This window comes from Myotis myotis, unplaced genomic scaffold (genome assembly GCF_014108235.1).
Source record: "Myotis myotis isolate mMyoMyo1 unplaced genomic scaffold, mMyoMyo1.p scaffold_m19_p_1, whole genome shotgun sequence".
Lineage (NCBI taxonomy): Eukaryota > Metazoa > Chordata > Mammalia > Chiroptera > Vespertilionidae > Myotis > Myotis myotis.
This window is the reverse complement of record NW_023416313.1, coordinates 251654-279243: the sequence shown is the minus strand read 5'-3', so window position 1 is coordinate 279243 and position 27590 is coordinate 251654. Positions and strand designations below refer to the sequence as shown.

At 68.1% G+C, this 27590-nt stretch overlaps 3 protein-coding genes across 15 annotated transcripts in view; 2 read left to right on the top strand and 1 right to left on the bottom strand.

Moving 5' to 3' along the window:
• The first annotated feature begins 1593 nt into the window (after positions 1–1593).
• On the top strand, positions 1594–14151 carry DGKQ (diacylglycerol kinase theta). The gene is made up of 23 exons (XM_036326302.1): positions 1594–2017; positions 4420–4499; positions 5047–5146; positions 5456–5541; positions 5625–5750; positions 6060–6213; positions 6284–6355; positions 6453–6553; positions 6874–7112; positions 7228–7318; positions 7425–7479; positions 7560–7621; positions 7956–8106; positions 8507–8545; positions 8986–9101; positions 10923–11074; positions 11219–11367; positions 11474–11652; positions 11940–12040; positions 12193–12339; positions 12476–12587; positions 12659–12811; positions 13075–14151. Exons 1-23 carry the CDS (start codon positions 1738–1740, stop codon positions 13174–13176), a joined length of 2847 nt encoding a protein of 948 aa, XP_036182195.1. The 5' UTR covers positions 1594–1737; the 3' UTR covers positions 13177–14151.
• On the bottom strand, positions 13599–27065 carry TMEM175 (transmembrane protein 175). Of its 9 annotated transcripts, none has more exons than XM_036326363.1 (12): positions 26683–27065; positions 25801–25928; positions 24104–24269; positions 23811–23849; positions 20348–20442; positions 18525–18576; positions 18303–18338; positions 17650–17733; positions 17180–17344; positions 16435–16513; positions 16150–16232; positions 13599–15036 (listed from the first exon to the last, which is right to left on the bottom strand). In XM_036326363.1, the coding sequence occupies exons 3-12, from the start codon at positions 24260–24262 to the stop codon at positions 14044–14046; spliced, it is 1785 nt and encodes a 594-aa protein (XP_036182256.1). In that variant the 5' UTR covers positions 24263–24269; positions 25801–25928; positions 26683–27065; the 3' UTR covers positions 13599–14043. The 9 variants fall into 9 exon arrangements, with proteins under 9 accessions (XP_036182256.1, XP_036182203.1, XP_036182223.1 ...); XM_036326310.1 differs by having other exon boundaries at positions 25644–26560; positions 26679–27060; XM_036326330.1 differs by having other exon boundaries at positions 26679–27060.
• Positions 27055–27590, top strand: part of GAK (cyclin G associated kinase) — a 42189-nt gene continuing 41653 nt past the window's right edge. For 2 of the 5 annotated variants that reach the window (XM_036326256.1, XM_036326240.1), the window contains exon 1: positions 27057–27309. In XM_036326256.1, coding sequence (XP_036182149.1) covers positions 27165–27309 — 145 coding nt within the window. In that variant the 5' untranslated portion in view covers positions 27057–27164. Of the gene's footprint in view, positions 27310–27590 lie in introns of all 5 variants that reach the window. The other 3 variants (XM_036326288.1, XM_036326246.1, XM_036326281.1) reach the window with 3 other exon arrangements.

The window sequence follows — 27590 nt, the reverse complement described above, 5'->3', positions numbered from 1 at the left end:
GAGGTCCCCACACTCTCCCATGTTCCCTCTGTCACGCTTCCGCTCTTGTCGGGGTGGCACTGGAGAGGCGGGGTGCCTTCAGGACCTGACTGAGGGGAAGTCGAGTTGTGGGAACATGGGCCGGGGTGAGCTGAGCGTGTCCTCGGTGTCACTTGCAGTTCCTTCTCTGTGTAGTGAGGTTAATGCCAGACATCTGGCACACAAACAGCGTCAGGAACACCCAGGACACTCACGGAGAGGGCGAATCACAGGGGCTGAGGGAAGAGGGTAAACAGGCTGCAAGGCTGAGTCGGCCAGATAAACTGCAACCGCCAGCGGTGTGACCAGGCGACGGATCAGAAGGGGCATCTTAGAGGTCACCGCCCCGACCACCCAACGTGCACCGGAACTCCAGCTGGCGGATGGAAGAAGCTCGACCAAGTTCTCTCCAAGTCCGACAGCCATCTTGACAGCGGAGGTGGTGTGACCGGTGCCGGGCAGTCCAGCCGGAGCATCTGTAAAACAGCCGCCTCCATTTGCCTCCCGACCACCTGTGCTGGAGGGACTCGATGAGCTTTCTCTTTGCTCCCTGGAAAATGACATTGCAAAATCATTGCAAAAAGAGACAAGACAAAATGTAGATTAAAAAGGTATCATTGCCCCAATAGTGTGTCTCCGTGGTTGAGCGTCGCCTACAAGCCAGGAGGTCACAGCTCCACGCCCAGGGTCAGGACTCAAGCCCAGGCTGCGCGCTCGGTGGGTCGCCCCTCCGCAGAGCCGGGTGCCCCGCGGCAGGGCTGGGGGTGGGACTCACTGCCCGGAGGAGGAGGGAGGCCGGCCGCTCGGCCTGCCCACGGGAGAACCGATGGGAGGGGCCCCTGTCAGGCCATCCGCAAACAGGCGAGGCAGCAGCAGTCTGGCGGGCTGCAGGTCCATGCGTCCGAAGACCCCCAGGTCCGCCCAGCCCAGGGCCGCTTCCATCGCCCTCTTCCTCCACCGTGGGCGCCGGCCTGGCCCCGGGTCCAGCCCACCGTGGAGGCCTCGGGACGTGCCGCGCGCTCGCTGGGTCGCCCTGCACAACCGGGAGTCACAGGCGGGATCCGGGGACCTCGTGGGAGGAGTCGCTCTGCGCAGACGCGCTCCTGGACCGCAGGTGCCGACGATGTCGGGAGCCGCATGCGAGGCAAGACTCCGTCCCGGCACCCCCACGCGGCGCTGTTGGGACCCTGACTGGGACCCGAGCTCTGCAGGCCCCGCCCGGGCCCCGCCTCCCGCCTGGGGCCACGCCCTTCCCTAGGCCCCTCCCCTCAGGCCCCCCCCAGTAGGCCCTGCTCCCCTAGGCCCCGCCCCAGAACCCTCTCCTCAGGCCCGCCTCCCGCAGGGACCACGCCCTCACCAGGCCCCTCCCCTCAGGCCCGCCCCGGTAGGCCCTGCTCCCCTAGGCCCCGCCCCAGGCCCCTCGGCCCCGCCCTTACAGCTTCACTTCCGCGTCAGCCTCGCCCCCAGCTAAGCTCTCGCGGGCCCCGCCCCGTATCCCGGCCCCGCCCCCAGCCGCACCCCTCTCGGCCTCGCATCCTGCCCCGCCCAGCCGCCCGGCCAGCTCCGGCCTGAGAGTGCGCGCCTGCGCAGTGGCGGCGGGCGCAGTCGGAAGCCCGGCGGACGGGACCGCGGGGGCACCGCTGGGACCACGGCCTGTCCGGCCCGCAGCGCGGCTCTGGCGCTCGCCCGCCGCCGGAGCCTGGGCCGCCCGGGTCGGGGATGGCGGCGGCGGCCGAGTCCGGGGCCCGCGCCTGGCTTGGCGGCGGCTCGCCGGGCCCGGGCAGCCCGGCCTCCAGCCCCGATCTGGGCAGGGGAGGCCGCGCGCGGCCGGAGCCAGAGCCGGGGGCCGGGCCGGGGTCGGGGCCCGAGCGGGCGAGCGCCAGGTCCCTGGGACCTGCGGCGCTGGGCCACACTTTCCGGAAGGTGATGCTCACCAAGCCCACCTTCTGCCACCTCTGCTCCGACTTCATCTGGGGGCTGGCCGGCTTCCTGTGCGACGGTGAGCGCCCCGACCCCGCCGCCGCCGCACCCGCAGCCCCGGGCGGCCGGCGCCGCACCTCTGGCCTCGGCTCGCCCAGCGGTGGCTTCCGCGGGGCAGGAATGTGCGGGCCAGAACCTCCCCACGGAGGTGGTGAAGACGGCCTCTGCTGGGGTTTGGGGGCGTCCGTGCCTGCTCCCCTCCGACAGGACTCCTTGACGTCCTCACCTGGGTCAGGATCCGGTGGGGGAAGAGAGTGGGGGCCCCGCCTGGGCAGGGTGAGCGAGGGCCGGTGCAGTGATGCGGAGGGGGGCCAGCGCACCCTGCGCAGCCCACTCCTCCCGCAGGGCCGCCGGGGCACTGGCTCCTGGGCTCTGTGCTGGTCCCTCCGCCCCAGGCGCTGCCTGTCTGCTGCTCAGGTTTGACTCCAGGACAGCTCTCCCAGGCTGCTGTCCCACCTGCGGCATGTCCCGACGGGCCCCATCTGGCTGCCAAGCGTCTGGGCGAAAGGGCCCTCCCTCCTCTGGCTCCTGGGCAGCAGGGGGGTGTGCTGCCAGGGCCTGCTGTCTCCCCGTCCTGCCCCCTTCCTCAGGCCACGGGGGGAGGTGGCGGGTGACGGGGACAGAGGGCACTAGGCAGGGGTCTGTAGAGCCTTGGCCCCTCGCACAGGATGCCTTCTGCCAGGGACGTGGCTTGGTTGTCCTGACCCCCCGCCCCGGGGGCTGCCCCCGGTGGCCTGGCCAGCTGGCATGGGGGCGGTTACCCCTGGCTTCTCTGTCATATCAGAAACATTGCACTGTCCTGCCTCCCTTCTGAGCGTTCAGCAGGCCCTCCTAAGGTGAGATGTGTTTGTGCAGGCCACTCAGCTCCAGCCTGAGGCTAGACTCAGGGCCTCCAATAGGTGAGAGGTGAAGGTAGGGCCCCCCAAAAAAGTGAGAGCTGAATGCAGGGCTCCAGGACTGAGGGCACAGCAGCTCATTGGGAGAGGCTGGGCGGGGCAGTGGCGGGGGTGGGGGGGGGGCGGGGGGCAGTGATGTGAGGCTCTCACTCGGCAGCTGAGTGGAGAAGGTGCTGGTGATCTGGCAAGTAGAGGCCTGACATGGATGCAGGAGGAAGCCCCCCGCCCCCCGCCAGGAACACAGGGACTTGTGGGTGGGGTGATGGGCGCTATCTTCGGGGGCCAGAGGAGGAAGTGGGCGCCGCCTGCCCACAGCACTGTCTGTGGCAGCTGGTCCAAGTGCCGGGAGGGGAAGCTGGTGGGGAGCCCACTGCTCAGCCCTGTGCCTCTCCACGTCTCCCACCTGAGCCCAGGCTGCTTCTGGAATTTTCTGTGAAGCAAGGCCTTGGGGCTGCTTCTGTCAGGAGCTTGTCTGCCTCCCTCCAGGGAATGGGTGGGATGGGGCTGCCCCATGGCCCTGTGGGCAGTTTTCCTCAAGGCTGTGTTGGACAGTTGTCCCTCTGCCACCTGCCCCTTCCCAGGCCCTGCAGCCTTGTCCATCCCATCCCACCCCAGTGCCCCCCCCCCCCCAGGTCCCCATCCTCACAGGCCCTGCCCGCTGTGTGTGCCACCAGCAGCCGCTGCAGCCACTCTTCTTGAGGTCCCCGCTCCTGTTCATCTTGGGGTCCATCTCACAGTTAAATCATAGTCTCACTGGGCCTCCAGGATGGGTGGGCCTTGGGAGCACAGCACAGTCTGAGAGCTCACTGCTTTTAGGGCCTCCGGGCCGTCCACCCCTCTGGACAGGCACAGGCTGCCCTCACCAGGCCAGCTGTCCATCTGGCCTCAGTGGGGTTCTGGTCTCAGACTGGCTGCGGGTCTCGGCAGGCACACGGGTGTGGGAGGGGTAGCTGGGTGTATGCCACTGCGTGAGTGAGGGAAGTGTGTCCCTTTGGGAGCCGGTCTGGCGTGTCCTGCCTATAGGGGTCCCATCGGCCTGCCTGCCCTTGCAGAGACTGGAGAAGAGCTGAGCCTGCGTGTGGGAGTAGGCCCGCTCTTGGGGTACCAGAAATGTCATCCAGGATGATCAGAGTCACCAGGCCCCTGTCCCCACAATCTGGGCTCTCCGGACGAGGGGTGGGGGGTTGGGGCAGAGGATCAAGGTGTCCCTCTGTGCTTCTGGGGGGGGGGCTCTCCCCCCATGACTGTGGGGAGTGGGAGGGTATGGGGGTGGGGGAGGTGGCGGGAACCACACCCCCACAAGGGGATTGGGCAAGGACTGCACTGACTCACCCAGGCAGGAATTGGCCCATCTGCCAGGGCTGAGTGCACCCACTGTGAGGGGTACTCTGCCCTGGCAGAGCACCGGTCCAGTCCGTCATGACCCTTGGGGTGCCTCTGGCCGAGGTTCCCCGTCTGCATGCCCAGCCGGGGTCTCTGGACTCCTGGGCAGCACAGGGTCTGACTCCCAGCTTTGTTCCCACAGTCTGCAACTTCATGTCCCATGAGAAGTGCCTGAGGCAGGTGAAGACCCCGTGCACCAGCCTGGCGCCCAGCCTGGTCCGAGTGCGTATGGATTCGGGCTGCCATCAGGCCGGCAGGGCAGAGGGGTGGGAAGGGCCTGGGTGGTGCTGGGCCTCAGGCTGGGTGGGATAGCGGGGACCAGCCTAGGGGCTGGGGTGGGGTCCCTCCCAGCAGCAGCCAGGCCTCACTGCCCACTGTGCTCACCTGTGTCCTCCGCGCCCCAGCTGGGCAAGGGAACAGACCTAGGGAAGGGGTCAGTGCCAGGGCTTCCTGGCAGCGGCTGGGCAGGGGAGGACCAGCGGGGTGTCCGGGCAGAAGGGGCTTCCTGAGGTCGCAGTGTGGGGCCCTGCCAGGCATCCCCGCAGAACCCCTCACAGCACCTTGGGAATGGTGTGCAGGGGCCAGGCAGTGGGTGGGTGGTGCCGGGCTCTCTGGGGTGTAGAGGGCTGGGGGTGGGGGGGCGGGCGGCTGCGGTGGCCAGGCAGTGGGTGGGTGGGTGGTGCGGGGCTCTTTGGGGGGTAGAGGCCTGGGGGGGGCTGCGGTGGCCAGTGGGCCCCCAGCTGAGGGGGTGACGCTGTGCGCCCCCCAGGTCCCCGTGGCCCACTGCTTTGGACCCCGCGGGCTCTACAAGCGCAAGTTCTGCGCCGTGTGCCGCCGGAGCCTGGAGGCACCCGCGCTCCGCTGCGAAGGTACCGCTGGCCCCGGGTCCTGGTCCCTGCTGCCCTGCTGCCCAGGACGGCCCAGCACGGCCTGGCGGCGGGTGGAGGGGAGAGGAGTGGCTCGAGGGACCTGGTGGAATGTTCTGGATTCTGGAGCTGCCCAGGCAGGCGGCAGGCTCAGCGCTGAGGCTGCAGGTTGAGGGGGGCCGGGCTTGGAGAGGTGGGGGTGTCCCCGCCCCGCCCCTCGAGCCCAGGAAGCTTGACCGTAGCGGGGCGAGGGCGGCACCCAGGCCCCGCGGAGAGGCCGGCGAGAGGCCCCTAACCCTGCCCGCCCCTCAGTGTGTGAGCTGCACGTTCACCCCGACTGTGTGCCCTTCGCCTGCAGCGACTGCCGCCAGTGCCACCAGGACGGGCACCGGGACCACGTGAGTGCCCGGGCGGGGCCCGGGGTGGGGGTGGGGGTGGCGTGGGGTGGCGGCGGGGCCTGCTGATCCCCCCGCCCCCGCAGGACACGCATCACCACCACTGGCGGGAGGGGAACCTGCCCTCGAGTGCCCGCTGCGAGGTGTGTCGGAAGGCGTGCGGCTCCTCCGAGGTGCTGGCCGGCCTGCGCTGCGAGTGGTGCGGCGTCCAGGTGGGCGGGGCGGGACCCGCGGGTGGAGGGCGGGATGGAGGGCGGGGCGGCACCCGCGGGGGAAGTGCAGCGTCGAGGTGGGCGGGGCCGGGGTCCCTTCTTTCAATTGGAGACCCTGCTCTTCTTGGGTGGGGGTCCCCGTTGTACATAGAGGAGGGTTCCCTGCGGTGGGAGCGGGGCTCCCTTGATGGAGGCGGGGCTCTGTGTGGTGGGGCGGGCTTCCTATGGTGGGCCCTGCGGGGTCGCTGAGGGCCGCCTGGCCCTGGCCCCCCAGGCGGAGGCCCCTGGCTCAAGGCTGTGTCCCCCCAGGCGCACACGGTCTGCTCCCTGGCGCTCGCCCCCGAGTGCACGTTCGGGCGCCTGCGGACCCTGATGCTGCCGCCCGCGTGCGTGCGCCTGTTGTCCCGCAACTTCAGCAAGACCCACTGCTTCCGCATCTCCGAGCGCGCCTGCCCCGAGCCAGGTGAGCCTGGTGCGGGTGGCGGGGCGCCCGAGGGCTGGACCCCGAGTGAGGCCCGTGTGTGCTTCCGCAGACGACGGCGACGACGGCGAGGATGGAGGCGGCCCCGCGGGCGCGGGCAGGGAGGTGCCGACGCCAGAGTCCAGTACGTGCCCTTGGCCGCCGCCCCGCGCCCCGCCCCGCCCCGCCCCTGCCCCCGCCCCAGCCCTGTCTGGGTTCACACCTGCTTCGCTCTGGCCCAGACAAGCAGACCCTGAAGATCTTCGATGGTAGCGATGCGGTGCATCGGAATCGCTTCCGGGTGGTCAGCGTGCCCCGCCTGGCCAGGAGCGAGGAGGTGCTGGTAAGGAGGGCCCCGCCCTGGCCCTTGGGGCTCAGTGGTTGGGGTGTCAGCCCTTGGATCGCAGGGTCCCGGGTTCGATTCCCATCAAGGGCATGTACCTGGGTTGCAGGCTCGATCCCCAGCCCCACTCGGGGTGTTTGCGGGAGGCCACCAATCCACGTGTCTCTTTCACATCCACGTTTCTCTCTGTCTCTCCCTCTCCCTTCTACTCTCTCTAAAAATCAATGGGGAAATACCCTTGAGGAGCATTAGCAACAACAACAAAAAAGGGGGCTGCCTCTGGGTGGCAGGGCCATCCAGCCCCTTGGTCTCCCCCACAGGAGGCTGCCCTGCGGGCCTACTACATCACAGAGGACCCTCGGGGCTTCGAGCTGCAGGCGCTCCCCTGGCCGCTGCAGGCCGGCGACCCCAGGGCCGGAGGGAAGGCCGGGGGTGGCAGGACTTCGGAGGAGGAGGGCGGCAGGGGCCCCAGGTCCCGCGAGGTCAGCCCTGAGGCCTGGATCATCCGCACCCTCCCTCGAACCCAGGATGTCCTGAAGATCTACCCTGCCTGGCTCAAGTGAGGCCCAGGCTCCACGCATAGCGTCTGCTTGCAGGAGTCGGGAGGTGGTGGGGGTCGTGAGGGGTTGGGGGCTGGGCTGTGTGGCCCCAGCTCCTGAGCGTGTCCCCTGCAGGGTGGGCGTGGCCTACGTGTCCATTCGCGTGACCCCAGAGAGCACTGCGCGGACTGTGGTGCTGGAGGTCCTCCCTCTGCTCGGGCGCCAGGTATGTGCACTGGGCTGCCCTGGCCCCGCCCCGTGTGGGTGCCCCACCTGGGTGTCCTGGGAGGTGGGGGCTGGTCCAGGCCTGACACCCCGACTCTGCCCCACAGGCCGAGGGTCCTGAGAGCTTCCAGCTGGAGGAGGTGTTCATGGGCAGCAGGCAAGGTGAGGGGCGGGCCCCGGGGTCGGGCAGCTGTCTGCCCATGTGCACGGTGCCCGCTGACCGCGGTGCTCCCTCCCTGCAGTGCAGCGGACGGTGCTGGCGGATGAAGAGTCTTTGCTCAGCCGACTTCGAGACATCCGGCAGGTCAGTGGTGTGAACGCTGGCCCCTGGGAGCCACTGGCCTTTGGCCATGGTCACTACCTCATAGAGGGACCCCAGGGCTGCCCAGGGGGGCAGCTGACCATTCCGGCCTCCCTCCCAGGCCTGGCATGTCCATCTGCTACCTAACAGGAGATGGGGTTTCGGGCCATAGGCCCCCGAGCTCCCCGAGAGGCCTGGAGGGAGGAGGCCTGTGTCTTCCGTCCTCTCCTTTCTTCCCAGGCCCCCTTTCTGGGTGGAGGTGGCAGGGCCTGGAGTGGGTGCTGCCCTGCACTGTGCTCAACGCTGCCCTACTCCCCGCCCCCCCCACCCCCCCCAGACGTCCCTGCGGCAAATGAGTCAAACTCGCTTCTACGTGGCGGAGAGCAAGGCTGTGGCTCCCCGAGTCTCCCTGTTCGTTGGTGGCCTGCCTCCCGGCCTGTCCCCCCAGGAGTATGGAAGCCTGCTGGACGAGGCTGTGGCCACCAAAGGTGTGACCACCTGGGCTGGCCTGGGGCCACAGCCACTGGGGACTGGAGGGGGGCCCTGAGACAGACTATGGGAGCCAGGCTCCCCCCACCCCCGCCCACCCTGTCGCTGCCACAGCCTTACCCAGCTGGTTCCCCACCCCGTGGTCTCCTCACTGGGGCTCAGACTGTGACACCTCCTTTGAGGGGCTCTGAGCCTCCTGAGGCCCAGTCTCTGCCCTAGGCTCTGGGAGTTGAGTGGGGTGGGGAGGGGCTGTGCCTGGAGTTGGGGGTGGCCCTTCCTGGGGTGGCAGGCCATGCCATGTGGTGTGACGTTTCCCTGAACACAGTGGTTGGGCTGGCGTGGACAGCCTGGGCCCTGCTCTGCGAGGCCTCCGCCTCCCTGACCCGCCTGTCTTTGCAGCTGGGCTGGTGACCCTGAGCCACGTGTACTCTGCCCAAGGTGAGCACCCCACCCTGGTCCCGAGGCCGAGGCCGGAAGTTGCTCTCGGTGGTAAAGGGAAGAGCCCCTCCCCTTGGCCGTGGGAGCCGCGGGGGAGGGGCATGTGTTTTGTTCCCTGGCCCTCGGGGGTCATGCTTTGCTAAACCATGACCGAGGCCAGAACGCTGCCATCCTGCCCTGGATTCACATCCTGGTCACGGAAAACTTCACATCTCCCAGAAATGAAGTGGGCTCGTCCCCCGAGGGTCCCAGGGGCTTGGGGGGGCCGGGGTGGGAGGGTGTTCTGTCCTGCGCCCCGAGGGCCTCCCTCACCTCCACCCACAGCATCTTGGCCCTCCGTGAGGCTCCCCGGGCAGGGGGTGGGCCTGCACCCTCTGGACGCCCTTGAGTGGGCTGACCTGAACCTGGCGTGGCCTGAGCTCACAGCCCACCTGCCACAGGTGCCGTGGTGCTGGATGTGGCCTGCTTCGCAGAGGCCGAGCGGCTGTACATGCTGGTCAGGGACACAGCTGTGCACGGCCGGCTGCTGACCGCCCTGGTGCTCCCCGACGTGCTGGTGAGTGGAGCTGGGCCTGGGGGGATGTGGCTTCCACTGCTGGTTTTATCCAATGCTTGGGCGTCTGCCACATACGCCTGATTCACACATGTGAGAGGCCTCCATAGACCAAGAGGACTTCCCACAGGCCCTTGCCCTCCCTGGGGTCCCTGGGCCTGGCCCCCCTGCCCGTGCCTTTGGCCGCCTCAGCCAGCAGGTGGCACTCTCTAACCAGACACTGTCCTGCAGACCTAGCACTGCCAGAGGAGGGTGCCTGGAGGGGAGTGGCTGAAGGAGGGGTGCCTGGAGGAGGGTGGTGGAGGAGGGGTGCCTGGAGGAGGGTGGTGGAGGGTGGTGGAGGAGGGGTGCCTGGAGGAGGGTGGCTGGAGGAGGGGTGCCTGGAGGAGGGTGGTGGAGGAGGGGTGCCTGGAGGAGGGTGGTGGAGGGTGGTGGAGGGTGGTGGAGGAGGGGTGCCTGGAGGAGGGTGGCTGGAGGAGGGGTGCCTGGAGGAGGGGTGCCTGGAGGAGGGTGGTGGAGGAGGGGTGCCTGGAGGAGGGGTGCCTGGAGGAGGGTGGTGGAGGAGGGATGCCTGGAGGAGGGTGGCTGGAGGAGGGGTGCCTGGAGGAGGGGTGCCTGGAGGAGGGGTGCCTGGAGGAGGGTGGTGGAGGAGGGGTGCCTGGAGGAGGGGTGCCTGGAGGAGGGTGGTGGAGGAGGGGTGCCTGGAGGAGGGTGGCTGGAGGAGGGTGGTGGAGGAGGGGTGCCTGGAAGAGGGGTGCCTGGAGGAGGGTGGTGGAGGAGGGGTGCCTGGAGGAGGGGTGCCTGGAGGAGGGTGGTGGAGGAGGGGTGCCTGGAGGAGGGTGCCTGGAGGAGGGTGGTGGAGGAGGGGTGCCTGGAGGAGGGGTGCCTGGAGAAGGGTGCCTGGAGAAGGGTGCCTGGCAGCCAGCCCGGGACGAGGGTGGGCTCCACCATGGGCACAACATGGGTCAGGGCAGGGTGAGGGGTCCCCAGGTGTCTGCAGCTGCCCTGCCCCTGAGGGTTCAGGGGAAGCAGAGTGACAGCTGTGACCTGAGCATGACCGAGTGGGCGATGCCTGCAGGTGCCCTCTGCCCCTCCCCCTGAGCTGGCTTCGGACAGGATGCCCACCAGCCCTGAGCAGAGCTGGCCGGTGCTGACTCGCACTGCCCTCCCGGGTGCCTCCTGCCCAGTGAGCGGAGCATGGTGCTGCAGGCAGCTCTGCCGTGGGTCACACGTCACCCCAAGTGTGTTCTTGGTTATGGAGTTAGCGCCCAACCTGTATGTCTCAGCCAGCAGCCACCTCACTGTGGGGACCCCAGCCCCCAGACTTGCCTCGCCCAGGGACCCCGGCCTCCTGCCCGCTGTCTCCTGGACACTGTATTGTGGAGATTGGGGAGGAGGGCTTCGTCCTGACCTTGTGGGGAGGGCGGTGTGTGGTCTCCCTGGGAACTGGGCTCCTGGCTGCTGTGTGGTGGGCGGGGTCCTGGGAGCTTCGGCCTCCCAGGCTGCACCAGGAGGCTCTAGAGGGGCAGGTGCCGCCCGGCTGGGCTGCCTGGAGGAGGCGGTGGGCTCGGTCTCAGGTCGTGTCAGCGGCTGGGCCCCGGCCTGAGAGCTAGAGCTCCAGGCTGCCGCTGCGCTGCCCCCTCTGCCTCCGGTGGCCCAGAGGTCAGTGGCGAGCGGGGATGCTGTGTGGCCCCCTGGGCTCTTTCCTGGGGAGGGGGCTGCTCCAGGTGGGCTCAGGCCAGGTGGGCTGAGGGGTGGGGGCAGCCACTGCCCAGGCAGCGAGGTGGGGGAGACACCTGCCATAACTCGGCTCCCGTCTCTCAGCACACGAAGCTGCCCCCAGACTGCTGCCCCCTCCTCGTGTTTGTGAACCCCAAGAGCGGAGGCCTCAAGGGCCGGGACCTGCTCTGCAGTTTCCGGAAGCTGCTGAACCCTCACCAGGTCTTCGAGCTGACCAACGGGGGGCCTCTGCCTGCGTGAGTCTGGTGGGGGCTCTCACACCTGTCGACGGGCCGGTGGGACAGTTGGGGTTCGGTGTCTCGGGTGGGGGTGAGCTGCAGCCCCCACCCCAGGCCCCTCCTCCTGCCTGTGGCACACGGTCCCCGCCTCCCTCCTTCCAGGCTCCATGTGTTCGCCCAGATTCCCCACTTCCGGGTGCTGGTGTGTGGAGGGGACGGCACCGTGGGCTGGGTGCTGGCGGCCCTGGAGGAGATGCGGCAGCAGCTGGCCTGCCCGGAGCCTGCTGTGGCCATCCTGCCCCTGGGCACAGGTGGGGCAGCCCCGGTGCGGGGGCGGGGCCTGGGGATCCCTTCCTGGAGGCCCTGGGGGGGAGGCGGGGCCTTTGGAGAGTCAGGCTGCCTCTCGCCCTGTCCCAGGGAATGACCTGGGCCGGGTCCTCCGCTGGGGGCCGGGCTACAGCGGGGAGGACCCGCTCTCGGTGCTGGTGTCGGTGGACGAGGCCGACGCCGTGCTGGTGGACCGCTGGACCATCCTCCTGGACGCGCACGAGGCCGGCGGTGCCGAGAACGGTGTGGCAGACCTGGAGCCCCCCAAGGTGCGGCGTGCGGGCGGAGTGGTGGCTGTGGGCCCCGCGGGGGACCCTCCCTGGTGCAGGTGCCAGACCAGCCCCTTTAGGGAAGGGGCGTTGAGGCTCAGGAGCAGTGGTTGCTGGCTGTGAGCCCGCTCACTCGCACCAGCACCACGTGCCGTGTAGCTTCTCCCGGTGCTGGCAGCTACCAAGCAGGGCCGTCACGGAGGGGCAGCTCCCACGCGCGGTGCAGTCGGGCTGGAGCCGGGGCCCCAGGAGGGCTGCCCAGGCCACGGAGAGTTGTCTGCCCCCAGATCGTGCAGATGAGCAACTACTGTGGGATCGGCATCGACGCCGAGCTCAGCCTGGACTTCCACCAGGCGCGGGAGGAGGAGCCCAGCAAGTTCACCAGCAGGTGCGGGGTTGAGGCGTTGGGGTGGCTCCGGGCAGAGCAGGGCGCGTGGTGACCGCACTTCCCGGGTCTCCCGGCAGGAATTGGAGAGGTGCTGGCATGGGGCTGAGTGAGGCGGCCAGGGCCCCCGAGAACAGCAGGTGTGTCCTCCGCAGGTTCCACAACAAAGGCGTGTACGTGCGCGTGGGGCTGCAGAAGATGAGCCACGCGCGCAGCCTGCACAAGGAGATCCGGCTGCAGGTGGAGCAGCAGGAGGTGGAGCTGCCCAGCATCGAGGGCCTCATCTTCATCAACATCCCCAGGTGCCTGGGGCGGGGGTCCTGGCGGGGGAGGACTCTGCCCAGTGGCCTCGGCTCCTGCTGGTTCTAGCTCGGCTGGGAGGGCGCGGGGCCCGTGCAGCCTGCACCCTCACTCGTGCACCCCTCCCTCTCTGCACAGCTGGGGCTCAGGGGCTGACCTGTGGGGTTCCGACAGCGACTCGAGGTTTGAGAAGCCTCGGATGGACGACGGGCTGTTGGAGGTGGTGGGGGTGACCGGCGTCATGCACATGGTGAGTATGGGGGCCGGGGGCGGGCCGGGTGCTGCCGCGGCCGAGCGCTGAGCCGCTGCCCCTCCCCCCAGGGCCAGGTCCAAGGTGGGCTGCGCTCTGGCATCCGCATCGCCCAAGGGGCCTACTTCCGGGTCACCCTCCTCAAGGCCACACCCGTGCAGGTGGACGGGGAGCCCTGGGTCCAGGCTCCCGGCCACATGATCATCTCAGCCGTGGGCCCGAAGGTGAGTCGTGGGGTGCACCCGGTGGGCTGGCAGGCACGGCGAGATGGGCCCTCGAGAGCACCTGCCTCTCCTCTGTGGAAACGAGCCCCCAGGCCTCTGGAGGAGGCGTATCTGCTGGGCCGTGGTGGGGCTGGAGCCCCTGCCCCACAGGCCACAGCCACGTGCCCCCACTCTTTGCCCTTCTGTGACACGGGCTGAGATGGCACCAGGGCTTCTGGTCGCCTGCAGTGTCCTGCCCTCTGACCCCCCCTGCCCCGGGACAGGTCCACATGCTCAGGAAGGCCAAGCAGAAGCCCAAGAAGGCTGGGACCCCCAAGGATGCCCGAGCGGACGAGGTGCCTACCCCCGAGGGGGGCCTCAAGTAGGAGGCCCTGAGCAGCCTGTGCCTGTTCAGTGGCAGGCCATGGATGGACGTCTGCAGCCCTGACCTCGGGGCTCCTCCTCACAACCCTGCCTCCCAACCAGTGACGGGTGGGCAGGGGCTCCTCTGTCCCCTGGGTGGTCCAGATGCTCCTGGAGTCGCCGGCTCCGAGGGTCCCGGTGTGCCCAGCAGAGATGTGGGTACCTGCCTGCCACCAGCCCCAGACCTGACCTCGTCACCCGAGCCTGGCTGTGGCCAGGAGTGGCGACGGGACTGCACAGGAAGGCCTGCCTGATGGGCTCAGCCACCTTCCTGAGGATGGCGTGCAGGGCCTGGAGGCAGTGGGAAGGTGGGCAGCAGTGCCTGATGGGACCAGAGCTGAGCAGACCTGTGTCCCAGGCCCAGAGAACGTGGAGACGCGGGAAATGTGGGGGAACCAGCTTTAATCACCAGGGACCACTCGCACTTTGTGTTGTTTGCCAACAATGAACGTGGCCCTCCCGGCGCGGACGGGCCCTGCAGTCCCTGTCCCTCACGTGGAGGCCCAGCAGGGGGCGTGGCTGCCGGGCCATGGGTCACCCGGAGGAACCTGACCAAACACCCTGCCTGGGAAGCCCCGAGGCCCCAGAGGGGGACCACAGACCATGCCCTTCTCCCCCTCCGGCCCTGTGCCGGTCCCTTTGCTGCTATTTGCCGAGGTTTGGCCTCAGCCTCAGATGTGCCCCCCCCCCCCCCAGCTTCTGCCAAAGCTGCACTGACATGCACTGAGCAGCCTTCGTCCCGTGTGCCGCGTCCCCTGCCCTGTCCTGTGCCTGTCTCTCCCTGCGGCTCTGCTGTGACTCTAAATCGTGGGTGATGGCTGTCCTGTTGTCTACGTGCGTCTGTGCCCAGATGTGTCTGTGGCTTCGCACCAGTGCCTCCTGTGCCACATGCGACCTGCAGCCCTGACGTAGGTCGGCAATACAGTCTGGGCACGGCCTGCTGCGTCTCGCTTGTCTCTGCGTCGGCACCACTGTGGGGAGGGTGGTCTGCACGTTGGGAGGGTGGGCCAGGTTGGGCCATGGGGTCCCAGGAGGGCCTGCCTGGCACTGAGGACCCAGGGCCACAGCACACCCACCTGCCAGCCCCACACAGCTGCCCGAGCCTGGGTGGGCCCAGGACACAGATGGGCGCGTGCCCCCACAAAGCCGAGTCCTGGCAGGGGCGGTGCTAGCAGGGGGCAGGGAGCGGTGGGGCCCTTGGGTCCATGGTGTCCCGGGCGGGCGCGGCCAGGCCCCGCAGGGCCCGCAGGAGGGCCAGCGCCAGGCGCACGAGGAGCCGCAGCAGCAGGAAGGCGAAGGGCACGGCGATCTGCATGCTGTGGAAGATGGCCGTGCTGAACCTGCTCAGCACGCAGGTGAGGGTGAAGGCCAGCAGGCTGGCACAGGGGTAGAGCGCCAGCTTGGCGCACATGAAGGCGTGCTCCTGGCCCCCGAACCACGCCGAGGGCTGCAGCGTCTCCGCCTCGCGCAGCAGGGCCGCGGTCCACATGGCGAACTGGAAGATGCTGGCGAAGAAGATGATGGCGCAGCTGACGCGCACGCTCTCGAGCTCGTCGCGTGGCTGCTGGGCGAAGGCCGAGGTCTGCTGGTAGGCCAGGGGCAGGCCACCCACGAAGGCCAGCGAGAGCGTGTTGAGCAGCCCCATGGATTGCGTGGCCTTGCGCACGTGCAGGAAGAGGGAGTGGTGGGCGAACCAGAGCAGGCCCACGGTGGCGAAGGAGCCGAAGTAGGCCAGGAACTGCGGCCCGTACACGCTCAGCGCGGCCACCAGGCTGCCCTGGAACCTCTCCTCCACGACCTTGGCGTCTGGGACGTTGTCCTCGCTGGGAGGGGAACAGACGGGGCCTGAGCAGCCTCACGCAGGTGTGGGTCAGCGCCCGCCCCAGGCTGCTGTCCATCTTATCCCCTATTTACACACACGCTCCGTACAGCAAGCGGCCACTGGCCTCCATCTGGGTTCAAGCGAGTGCAGCCTGCATCCTGTGCTATCGGGCAGCCCTGCCTGGAGCCCGGGGCCGAGGCCTCTGTGCTGTCTGTCTACCCTCCTGCAGTGGCCTGTCCACTTGGGGCACAGAACGCAGACGGGATGGTAGGGAGCAACTCGAATTCCCCGAGGCCGAGGCCGTGGGGGCAGCTGCCTGTGGCAGCTCTCGGGTCCCCGTGTGAGGCGCCTGAGACGCGCCCCATAGGGGTGCTGCACATGTCAGCGGGAGGGGGGCTGGGCTCCAGGGTTGAAGGAGGAAGCAGGACACAGAGCCCAGGGGACCCCATGAGGCCCGGAGGATAGAGTGGAAGCAGTAACCTCCCTCCCCCAACCCCAGCCAGTCCACACACCGCTCACGGAGGCCGAGCTAGCCGCAGGTCATTTCAGAAGCTCAGGTCTAGGCCTCAGAGATCGGTCCCAGTGGACACTTACTCCCAATTTCAAAAACTTACAAATGACAGTAAAAAGAGTTACCAAGAGAGAATTAGACCTCAGACTGTCAGACACAGAACACGGAATCAGGGTTCCTAGCATGTCAATGAAATAGGATCTACTGAAACTTAACAAGGAACACAGGCTGTAAAACGGAGGAGGCCCTGGCCAGTGTGCTCAATGGTCAGAGCGTTGCCCCCCACACCAAAGGGTTACAGGTTCAATCCCCGCCCCTTCCGGGTGTGTGCACAAGGCAACCCATCGATGTGTCTCTCCCCCTTCCTCCCTTCCACTCTCTCTAAACACCAATGGAAAAGCACATCCTTGCGTGTGGATTAACAGAAAAACCAGAGGGAGACTGGCAGGCAGCAGGTAAACCTCGGAAGTAAAAGCAGGACCCCGAGGCGATCAGGTGGGGCTGCTGGCGGAGATCCCTGCCCAGGGCGGGTTCCTTCTGGGGGCTGAGGAGGGACAGGGAGCCCCGCCCAGTACGCCCGGGCGGCCTGAGCGGGACCCTTACCAGATGTCCAGGATGAGGAGCGTGGCCACGATGGCGTAGACCCCGTCGCTGAAGGCCTCCACCCGCTCTTTGCTGAGCGGCTCCTGCAGGTCATAGGTAAAGAACTCCATGCTGGGGGCTGGGGGCTCCCGGGGGCCTGTGGTGTGGCAGGAGGAGGAGCTCACATGCTGTGGACCCACAGGACATGGCCTCCCTCTTCCCCGAGGGGCCGGGAGCATGCAGGCAGGAGGGGACCCCCAGGGGCACCAGGCAAGGGCTGGGCCCTGGCGCAGCACCCGGACGCACCCACGAGCCGGCCTCTGCACCAGCTGGCCGCCTTGCTGGCGTAGGGGAGGAAGATGACCGTCGCCATCAGCAGGTACGACTGCAAGACACAGACATGTCAGATCTGCTCTGAAGGGTGGGGCACCCCGGGGGCACAGGTGACTCCCACCTCGTCGAGGTGGACTGGGCGCCTCAGAGGACGTTCCAGGGAGGGAGCAGACGCCCCCCAACCACGTCCAATACAGGACCCCAGCTCCACTCAATGGGGAGTCGGGGCCCTCATGCCCCGAGGCTGCTCAGCACCCCACCGGACCGAGGCCACAGCGAGCCCCTCACACCACCAGGCACCGTGCTGGCGAGGAGGGGGCGCGGGAGCCTGGTGCACTGAGGCAGGAACACACGGAGGTGCAGCCGCTGTGGCGAACGGGAGCTTCCCCCGAATCACACAGCCCACCCACGACCCGCAGCCCCACCTCCGCGCGCTCGCCCAGGAGAGCGGGTCCCAGAGGGCTCTGGGCACCCTGCTTGCCGCGGCCCAGTGTCCATGGAGGGAGGGACGGCTAAGTGCACGGCCCACTGGCACCTGGACCGTCACGGGGAGGACAAGCCAGCAGGACCTGACACCTGCACAGGTGGGCCCTGGGGACATGAGCCGACAAGCCTCCCGCTGTGCCCACTTACATGCCCTCCTCCTGCGGCTGGGCCCTCCCCTCCCCACCAGGTGTCACCCTCCCCTCCGCCTTCCCCCCTCTCCACCCCTACTCACCACCGGGTAGAAGAACAGGGAGAAGCCTGCTGCCAGGAAGCACAGCGCTGGGCCCCGGAGGACGATGTGCAGGATGTGGCGCCGGTAGAGGCCCCGGTGGGCGGAGCACCCGATCTGGGGGTTCAGGAGGTGGGGCAAGCGGAAGGCGTATACCACGATCAGCGCCTGCAGGAGGGCGAGGCTGCAGGACCAGCAGAGGACGGGCCTTGGAGGGCGGGCTCCGCCGTCTGGCCCCCCGTGGACGTGCTGGGGGCGTGGAGGGGACAGGCACCCTGCTCTGTGCATGTGGGTCTCTTCACTCTCTCTCCACTTGGCACGGGCCCAGGCCCGCCTCTGGATACTCGGCTCTGGCCACGGCAGGTGTCCCAGGGCAGGCAGGCGCCCCACGGCGCTCACTGCGCCCACCCACCCCGCACCCTGCTCCGAGAGGCTGCACGTGGGAGGCCAGGCGGGGGAGGGGGGTGGCCTACCTGCACGGCCCCGATGGCGATGACGCACACACAGAACAGGAAGATGCCCAGCGGCACCTCTGGGAAGGCCATCATCAAGGAAAACTGCAGCCAAAACACAAAAGCAGGTCCAGAGTCCAGGCCATGAGCCTCTTGGTCTGGGCGGGGTGGCCAGGACCCCAGGGCGTCCCCAGGAGGACAGCAAGCCAACCGGAGACTTGGCCCTTAGAGCTGAGCCAGGCCCCTCCCTGATGCGCAGCCCTGCACTCAGCACTCTTCTCTGTCAGGTGCAGAGGGAGAGGCGGGCAGGGTGGGGAGCCACATACTGGGTGTGGGCTGGGGGCCAGGCGGGAGCTGGGAGAACCAGTAAGTGGGGAGGGGGTGCCCCCCATCGGCCTTGGAGGCCCAGGCACGTCTCTGCCTTGCAGGCTGCTAGGGCCCCTGGGGCGTCCCTCCTTCACCCGCCTGCACACCCAGGTGCCCCCTCCCAGGCAGCACGCCTGCTGGCCCCCAGCCTCCTCTCCTTCTTGCCTGCACCCCCCCCCGCTGGGCTGAGGTCCTGAGGAGGGAGCATCTTGGGTCCCGAGTCCTCTAACCAGGCGAGGGCGGGCTGGACCCCGAGGGGGGGGTGCGGGGGGGGGGCTCCGTGAGGCCTGGGAGCGGCCGGTACTCACCGTGTAGGGCAGGAAGGTGATGGTCATCATGCAGGCCTGGGCGGGGACGGGGGGTCAGGAGGGAGGAGGGTGTGGGCAGGGCACCCCCCCCCCCACGCTGCCCACCCCTATCTTCTCAGCGGAAGGAACTGGCTGAGACGCAGAGGAGCCCAGAGCCTCGCTCCTCACTCCTGGGAGGGAGGAGCCACATGCAGTCGCCTCCCCTCGGGGGAGGAAACTCACCAGGTTGAGCAAGGCCAGGGTGTCGTCTATCTTCCCAACAACCTGGAACAACCTAAGACGGTGAGAAAGGCCGGAGACGGCCATCAACAACACGGGCCCAGCAGCACCATCGCCACTCGCCGCTGTAACCACATTTAAAACTCCGCCGTGCTCGGAGGTTCCCGAGACGGACACGTCGGCCTCCACACGTGTCCGTTCCTTCTTCTCATTCGCAGCGGCTGCTCGAGCAGAAGCAGTTTGTGGAAACCAACGGACACGCTTGGCAGCGCCGGGGTCATGTCCTCACGCCTGGGGCAGGCTGGCCATGGGGCCCGAGGGAGGCCGTGGTGGCCTGTCCCGAGGTGTGAGGCCCACAGCAGACTTGCTCTTTAGGCCTCGGGTCCAAAGGCCATTGAAGTAAGGAAGCCTTGCCGTGGCCTGTGCGGCTCAGGGGTGGGCGTCGTCCTGTACACTGAAGGGTTGCCTGTCAGAGCCCCTCCCGGATGCGGGCTTGTTCCCCCACAGGGCTGGGCAGGAGGCAGCCCGCCCGTGTTTTGCTCTCACATAGCTGTTTCTCTCTCTCGCAAAATCAATTTAAAAAATCTTAGCCCGTAACCGGTTTGGCTCAGTGGATGGAGCGTCAGCCTATGGACTGAAGGGTCCCAGGTTCGATTCCGGTCAAGGGCATGTACCTTGGTTGTGGGCACATCCCCAGTGTGGGGTGTGCAGGAGGCAGCTGGTCGATGTTTCTCTCTCATCGATGTTTCTCTAATCCTCTCCCGTCCTCTCTGTTAAAAAATCAATAAAATATATTTAAAAAGAAATAAAGTAAAATACCTTAAAAAAATCAGATAAAGAAAAAACAGACAAGGACTCCCTCTCAGGATGGCCCCCACGGCACCCACGGAACAGCCGCTCCCAGGCTCCACGTCGTGCGGGCGAGGAAGCCAAAGCCACGCACACAGCTTCCAAGTCGGCCCAGCAGCTGGAGACACACCGAGCCGCCTGCCTTCCTGCCCGAGTCTCCTCAGGGCTCCGGCCCCAGGATGCGTCTGCTCCTGGTCTGGCTCAGTGGCTGAGTCCTCCACCTGGTGGTCTGTGTCCACCAGGGGCCAAGCGTGGCCTCCAGGGCCGGCATTCAGGGCAGGTCCCAGGCCAGGGCAGGCTCCTGGGGCCTGAGGCCAGACTCTGGCACAGGGTGTGGCCTCGGGTGAACCAGCGCAGCCTGCCAGCGTGAGCACGACGGCCAGAGGGGCTGCCGCCTCCTCTCTGTGAGGGGGGTGGGGGGGAGGGAAACTGGAGGAAGCTGTCACTTTGCTGAAAGCAGAGACACTTAGTGCAAGGGCCAAGCCTAAAGCACCGCCCAGCACCCCTCAGCCGGAGCATTCGCTTCCCAGGTGCCCCCGCCCCAACTCCCTCCCTGGCGCCTGCTGGGCTCTGGGTCCCCGCAGTGCTGAGGCCCTTTTCCCTCAGATCCTAAGGAAGCTTGTCTGGGAGAGCAGCTCAGGCCCAGGGCGCTGGCCACAGCTGAGGGCGTCCCTCCATCCCTCTGTGCCCTGCCCTGTGTGTCCCAGGCAGCTCTAGAAGGCAGCAGCGATGCCCCACCCAGACCTGGGAGCTCTCCCCTCACTGCCCCAGGCCTGGCATGGCCATGTGCAGGGACAAAGCAGAGGCCTGGATGAGAACTGGCGAAGGGGAGCCCACTGCCCGATGCCCTTGGGGCTTAGCCCAGCAAGTGAGGGGCAGCTAGCCAACCCCCGGAATGGGACCTAGTGGGCGCTGAGTGCACGTAGCTGCCAGGGACCCCACCCAGGTGGCAAAGCTGCAGCCGCCCCAGCTGGCACCTCGTGTGTGCTGCCCAGGCCACGGTCACGATGAGGAACGTCATCAGGTAGACGGCAATCCTGGTTGCTAGAAGTTTCTGGATACTTCTGTCGAACTGTGGGGACAGAGGACGTCTGGTCAGGGGTCAGGCGGCTGCACTTACCCTGAGCATTGCAGGCGCCCCCAGGGGGGCTGGGGAACAGGCACTGCGCCCGCCTATCCTGTCAGTGTGGCTGCTGCTGCCCAGGGCAGACCCACCGCCTTCCTAGTGAACTCTCTCCCAAGCCCTGCGAGAGGCAGTCACCACCTGTCCGAGGAGAAAGCCAAACCAAGCACCCACGTCCCCGGGACATCCAGGCCACGTGCACTGCTGGGACCAGACCACAGCCGTGTGGGGCGTCCTCACCCCCAGGCCGAGAGGGTGCCACCGATTGCACAGGAGGAGGCACCCCAGGACCTCCCAGTGTTTCCTGGAGCCAGGTCCGCTCCTAACTGTGCTGTTTACCCCACAGGGCAGAAATGCTCCACGCTGGCTGCCACGGGGCCTCTGCCGGCTGCTCACGGGGCCTCTGCCGGCTGCTCACGGGGATCTCTGCCGGCTGCTCAGGGGGACCCTGCCGGTTGCTCACGGGGACCCTGCCGGCTGCTCACGGGGCCTCTGCCGGCTGCTCTCGGGGGCCTCTGCGGGCTGCTCACGGGGCCTCTGCCGGCTGCTCACGGCGTCCCTGCCGGCTGCTCACGGCGTCCCTGCCGGCTGCTCACGGCGTCCCTGCCGGCTGCTCACGGGGCCTCTGCCGGCTGCTCACGGGGCCTCTGCCGGCTGCTCACGGGGACCCTGCCGGCTGCTCACGGGGCCTCTGCCGGCTGCTCACGGGGACCCTGCCGGCTGCTCACGGGGCCTCTGCCGGCTGCTCACGGGGACCCTGCCGGCTGCTCACGGGGACCCTGCCGGCTGCTCACGGGGCCTCTGCCGGCTGCTCGGGGGAATCTGCCGGCTGCTCACGGGGACCCTGCCGGCTGCTCACGGGGCCTCTGCCAGCTGCTCAGGGGGGCCTCTGCCGGCTGCTCACGGGGCTTCTGCCGGCTGCTCACGGGGACCCTGCCGGCTGCTCACGGGGCCTCTGCCGGCTGCTCACGGGGCCTCTGCCGGCTGCTCACGGGGACCTCTGCCGGCTGCTCAGGGGGACTCTGCCGGCTGCTCACGGGGACCCTGCCGGCTGCTCACGGGGCCTCTGCCGGCTGCTCGGGGGAATCTGCCGGCTGCTCACGGGGCTTCTGCCGGCTGCTCAGGGGGACCCTGCCTGCTGCTCACGGGGCCTCTGCCGGCTGCTCGGGGACCTCTGCCGGCTGCTCGGGGGCCTCTGCCGGCTGCTCACGGGGCCTCTGCCGGCTGCTCTCGGGGGCCTCTGCCGGCTGCTCACGGGGCCTCTGCCGGCTGCTCGGGGGGACCCTGCCGGCTGCTCACGGGGCCTCTGCCGGCTGCTCGGGGACCTCTGCCGGCTGCTCACGGGGCCTCTGCCGGCTGCTCGGGGACCTCTGCCGGCTGCTCACGGGGCCTCTGCCGGCTGCTCACGGGGCCCCTGCCGGCTGCTCACGGGGCCTCTGCCGGCTGCTCACGGGGCCTCTGCCGGCTGCTCACGGCGACCCTGCCGGCTGCTCACGGGGCCTCTGCCGGCTGCTCAGGGGGACCTCTGCCGGCAGCTCACGGGGCCTCTGCCGGCTGCTCAGGGGGCCTCTGCCGGCTGCTCGGGGGGACCCTGCCGGCTGCTCACGGGGCCTCTGCCGGCTGCTCACGGGGACCCTGCCGGCTGCTCACGGGGCCTCTGCCGGCTGCTGGGGGGACCCTGCCGGCTGCTCACGGGGCCTCTGCCGGCTGCTCAGGGGGACCTCTGCCGGCTGCTCACGGGGCTTCTGCCGGCTGCTCAGGGGGACCCTGCTGGCTGCTCACGGGGCCTCTGCCGGCTGCTCACGGGGCCTCTGCCGGCTGCTCAGGGGGACCTCTGCCGGCTGCTCGGGGACCTCTGCCGGCTGCTCGGGGGAATCTGCCGGCTGCTCACGGGGACCCTGCCGGCTGCTCACGGGGCCTCTGCCGGCTGCTCAGGGGGACCTCTGCCGGCTGCTCACGGGGCCTCTGCCGGCTGCTCGGGGGCCTCTGCCGGCTGCTCGGGGGCCTCTGCCGGCTGCTCACGGGGCCTCTGCCGGCTGCTCTCGGGGGCCTCTGCCGGCTGCTCTCGGGGGCCTCTGCCGGCTGCTCACGGGGACCCTGCCGGCTGCTCACGGGGCCTCTGCCGGCTGCTCGGGGGGACCCTGCCGGCTGCTCACGGGGCCTCTGCCGGCTGCTCGGGGACCTCTGCCGGCTGCTCACGGGGCCTCTGCCGGCTGCTCACGGGGCCTCTGCCGGCTGCTCAGGGGGACCTCTGCCGGCTGCTCACGGGGCCTCTGCCGGCTGCTCGGGGACCTCTGCCGGCTGCTCGGGGGCCTCTGCCGGCTGCTCGGGGGGCCTCTGCCGGCTGCTCGGGGGGACCCTGCCGGCTGCTCACGGGGCCTCTGCCGGCTGCTCAGGGGGACCTCTGCCGGCTGCTCGGGGGCCTCTGCCGGCTGCTCGGGGGCCTCTGCCGGCTGCTCACGGGGCCTCTGCCGGCTGCTCTCGGGGGCCTCTGCCGGCTGCTCTCGGGGGCCCCTGCCGGCTGCTCTCGGGGGCCTCTGCCGGCTGCTCACTGGGACCCTGCCGGCTGCTCACTGGGACCCTGCCGGCTGCTCACGGGGCCTCTGCCGGCTGCTCACGGGGCCTCTGCCGGCTGCTCACGGGGACCCTGCCGGCTGCTCACGGGGCCTCTGCCGGCTGCTCACGGGGACCCTGCCGGCTGCTCACGGGGCCTCTGCCGGCTGCTCACTGGGACCCTGCCGGCTGCTCACGGGGCCCCTGCCGGCTGCTCACGGGGCCTCTGCCGGCTGCTCACGGGGACCCTGCCGGCTGCTCACGGGGCCTCTGCCGGCTGCTCACGGGGACCCTGCCGGCTGCTCACGGGGCCTCTGCCGGCTGCTCACGGGGACCCTGCCGGCTGCTCACGGGGACCCTGCCGGCTGTTCACGGGGACCTCTGCCGGCTGCTCACGGGGACCCTGCCGGCTGCTCGGGGGCCTCTGCCGGCTGCTCAGGGGACCCTGCCGGCTGCTCAGGGGGACTCTGCCTTAGGAAGAACACCCTTTCCACTCACTCTGTGACGTTAACCTGTCTCTCAGGCCATCAGCCACCAGGCCCTCGCTCCAAGCACCCACTGCAGGGACCCGACGCCCTCCCTCCTAGCCTGTCCCAGGCTCCCCGTGTCCCCCCAGCCTGTCCCAGGCTCCCTGCGTCCCTCCCCAGCCTGTCCCAGGCTCCCCGTGTCCCCCCAGCCTGTCCCAGGCTCCCTGCGTCCCTCCCCAGCCAGGTACTGGAGTGGACCCTCCCGCACACCAGAGGCTGCAGACAGTGCCCAAGTACCTGCTCAGGGGAGATCTCCGTGTGGGTCACAGGCAGGATCTACCAACAGACACAAAAGGGACCGAGGGATGTCTCTCTCTCTGGCCGGGCGCTGCTGGTGTTGGGGATTTGGGCCCCTGCTGGGCTGCTCTCCCCCAGCCCGCCCCCCGCAGGTGTCTGAGGGGCTGGGAGCCCAGGATGCTGCTGAGATGGGCCAGGCTCCACCCAAAGGCTGCCCGGGAGGGTGAGGCTGGGTCCCTTGGGAGTGGCTCTGGGTGGGGGCGGGCTCTGAGCTGGGTGCGACCCCCACAGACCATGACGGTGGCGATTATGGACAGCAGTGCGTCGCTGAAGCTCAGCATGCGATGGGAGTGCTGGGTCCCGTGGGCAGCGTCCTCGTCCTCGTCCCCTGTGCTGGTGGTGGCGTCTCCCTGCACGCTGAGGGCCGGCTCCGGGGCCCGAGACCCGGACATGGTGGGCCTGGGAAGAGGCACGGGCCTGAGCCTGCTGAGGGAGCCGGCAGGGTCCCTGGGGTGTGCCAGGGAAGCAGCATGCAGGGTCCACACCCACGCCTGGCTCAGCAGTGAGCGCCCCAAACCCTCTAAAGGGAGCAAATTATTAAACCCCAAATGGACTTAAATGGACTTAGAAAGGGCTGTGGACTGCCTGGCCGTGTGGCGCAGCAGCTAGCGCAGCGGCCTGCACAGCATAGGGTCGCAGGTTTGATTCCCGGTCAAGGGCACATTCCTGGGTTGAAGGTTTGATCTCCAGCAACCAATCAATGATGTGTCTCTCTCACATCAATGTTTCTCTCTCTCTTTCTCCCCCTCTCACTTCCTTTCCTCCCACTCTCTCTAAAAAGCAACGGAAAAAATACGCTTGGGTGAAGATTAAAAAAGAAAAAATGAAAGTGCTATGGGCTGTGTGCGTCCCTGGAGAGTCATGTGTGGAAGGAGGCCCTGCCCGACGGGCGGGGGGGGGTGGGTTGGATGAGGCCGCGACGGGGCAGCGACGGGCTCGGGGCCTCCGCTGTGAGGACGTTGCCAGGCTGCGACCAGCGAGCGGCCCTCCCCGAAAACCGCCACCTGGTCGCAGACGCCCAGGTAAGTTCCTGTCTGTGGCCCAAGCGGAGACAGGAAGGGACAATGGACGAAGCAGAGCCACATGAATAAAATTGGAAACACAAGACCAAGAGGAACACGGCAAATTGCCCAACAATACAGTGTTGGCCACTGATGTGAATGTTCACACAAAACCACCACCCACCTCCCACACGACTCTCAGCGAGAACACAAACATGAGGGCGGCAGCAGGCCCCTGCAGGGCTGCCGCAGCTGTCTCTCTCCTTCTCGCTTACTCACCGCTGTGGGTCCTAAGCGTTCCTGGCAAGTGCAGGATCCACAGACACAAAAGGAACCGAGGACGTCTCTCGGCAACCACAACCACACCCACACCCACACCCACACCAGCCGGGCCCCTAACAGTCCCTCTATGGCCAACCTCCTCCACCGCAAACCCGGCCACCGCTAAGTTTCATATGTTTGTTAAAAAGTATCTTTATTGACTCCAGAGAGGAAGGGAGAGGGAGAGAGAGAAACATCAATGATGAGAGAGAATCATTAACCAGCTGCCTCCTGCATGTCCCCCACTGGGGATTGAGCCCGAAACCCGGGCATGTGCCCTGGACCTGAATTGAACTGTGACCTGATTCAGAGGTTGACGCGCAACCACTGGGCCACACCAGCAGGCTCACTAAGGTTGCTGCTGTCACTCTGCCTTTTCCATGTTGTCCCCCAGGTGGGCGTGGCCCCATGGCACCTCGAGAGCCTGGTTGCCTTCACTCACAGGACGCACCTGAGGTCCACTAGTGTTTTGTGAGTACCAGCGTTTTCTCTGTGCAGTCGCCTGCTGGTGTGGATGGACCTACATGCTCCCCGTTCACCAGCTGTGAAATGTGGGTTGTTCTCAGTCTGGCGTGGCTATGAATGAAGCCACACCCCTGCTCACACACCTCACCGCGGAGGCAACCCGAGTGTCCGTCTGCAGGTGAGTGGTAAGCAAACGTGTCCATCCACAGATCAGGATGCTGCTCAGCCTTAAAGGAAGGAGGTCCCGACAGATGCTACAACGTGGATGGACCTGGAGGACACGGGGCTCAGTAAGTGAAGTAAGTGGCCACAGAGGACAAGCACTGTGCGATCTCACTTCCGTGTGGCCCCAGAGGGGTCAGAATCAGAGACAGAGAGCAGCAAGGGGGGGCGTGCCAGGCCCCCCAGCCCTGTCTCCCATGTACCAGACAAGCGCACTGGCTGGGAGGCCATGGGACCTGTGTGCCATGCCAGCTCGCTCGCTGACCGTGGCTAAGCAACGCCATTGCCAGGTATGTTGTCTCATCTCCCAAAAAGGAGAAGGAGGGTTAACCAGACTTGCCTTCTTCTCCCAGATACCCTAGGACGGCAGCGAAGGGTGTGCGAGCATCAGGGCGCTGGGTCAGCCAGGCTCCTGTCACTGTTAAGTTGGCAGCAAACAGAGCCGCCAGTCCGGGAAGCGCTCTGATAGCTCAGCCTTCGGGGGTATCCGGCTTTCGTGTGCATCTATCGGTTTGAGACCGAATACCCCGTGGAAGGGGGTGCAGCATCAGGTGCCTGCTGCACCCGCCAGGCACAGAAACCGGCCACGAGGTCTGCGAATGGCCGTCTGCCCGAGGGGTGGGGGGCGGCTCGAGGTGACTGGTGACACTCGGGGTTCTGGGTCTGACGTTTCTACGGAACCTGGGTTTTTAAGTTTTCCAGCCTTTAGTAACAACCAATTCTTAAACACAAACCCACTTACGTGCCCCCCCACCCAAACCCCACAAGCCAGGGCCGTCCACGGTGCAACGAGTCTTACTCACTAACTGTCGCAGGGGCCGCGGGGTCGCTGCGCGGCTAAAGCTGTCGCGGCCCCCTTCGCCCCCGCCCGCAGGGGCCGTCGGCCGCACACGCAGCCGGCTCCGCCCGGGCCTGGCGGGGCAGCTGACCACCGGCTTCCGCAGACTCGACCCCCAGGGGAACCGGCGGGGCTGAGCCGGCAGCCGGACTATCCGGGCAGGAGGCCCCGGGGCCACTGCTCCGAGCGCCCGCGACCCGCTCCTTGGGGGGAGCCAGAAACTCGACAGCCGGAAGTTCTCCGCGAGGCCGGCGCCGCCGCGCACGCGCAGCCCGCGCCCAGGGCCCTGCGCACGCGCCGTCGCCCAGCGGGGGCGGAAGTGAGAGGCCGGCGTCCTTCCGGGCCTGCGTCACGGCGTCGGGGCGGAAGCTGGTGCGGCTCCGGCCGGCGGTTGCTCAGCTGCCCGGACGCCCTGGACCCGAGCCCCCGCGCCCGCCGCGGGCCGCCATGTCGCTGCTGCAGTCCGCGCTCGACTTCCTGGCGGGCCCCGGCGCCCTGGGCGGCGCTGCCGGCCGCGACCAGACCGACTTCGTGGGGCAGACGGTGGAGCTGGGCGAGCTGCGGTTGCGGGTGCGGCGGGTCCTGGCCGAGGGTGAGGCGCGGACCGGCGGGAGGGCGGGCGCCGAGGGTCAGCGCGTGGCGGACGGCGCGTGGCCGGCGGGAGGGTCCCGGCCTGTTCGGGCGGGGAGGCCGGTCTCGGCTCGGGCACTTCCTGGTGGGCGGGGGCCGGGCTGGGGCTGGGCGGCCCCCGCAGCAGGTGCGGCCGACCTGCGGGGGGCGGGGGGCTGTGGCCTGGGGTGGAGGCCGGGCCGGCGGGGAGTTGGGCTGAGCGTGGGGTCCGCGGAGGCCGAAGGCTGGAGGAGAGGGCGCGGC

Bases quoted from the DNA above. Each gene is read 5' to 3' on its own strand.
- DGKQ (XM_036326302.1), top strand. From the start codon at position 1,738: ATGGCGGCGGCGGCCGAGTCCGGGGCCCGCGCCTGGCTTGGCGGCGGC. The intron at 8,107-8,506 runs GTGTGACCACCT...CTGTCTTTGCAG, and splicing joins CGAGGCTGTGGCCACCAAAG to CTGGGCTGGTGACCCTGAGC. The intron at 12,041-12,192 runs GTGCGGGGTTGA...TGTCCTCCGCAG, and splicing joins CCCAGCAAGTTCACCAGCAG to GTTCCACAACAAAGGCGTGT.
- TMEM175 (XM_036326363.1), bottom strand. From the start codon at position 24,262: ATGTCCGGGTCTCGGGCCCCGGAGCCGGCCCTCAGCGTGCAGGGAGAC. The intron at 18,339-18,524 runs GTGAGTTTCCTC...GTCCCCGCCCAG, and splicing joins CCCTGGCCTTGCTCAACCTG to GCCTGCATGATGACCATCAC. The intron at 15,037-16,149 runs GTAAGGGTCCCG...TTCCCCTCCCAG, and splicing joins CTCCTCATCCTGGACATCTG to CGAGGACAACGTCCCAGACG.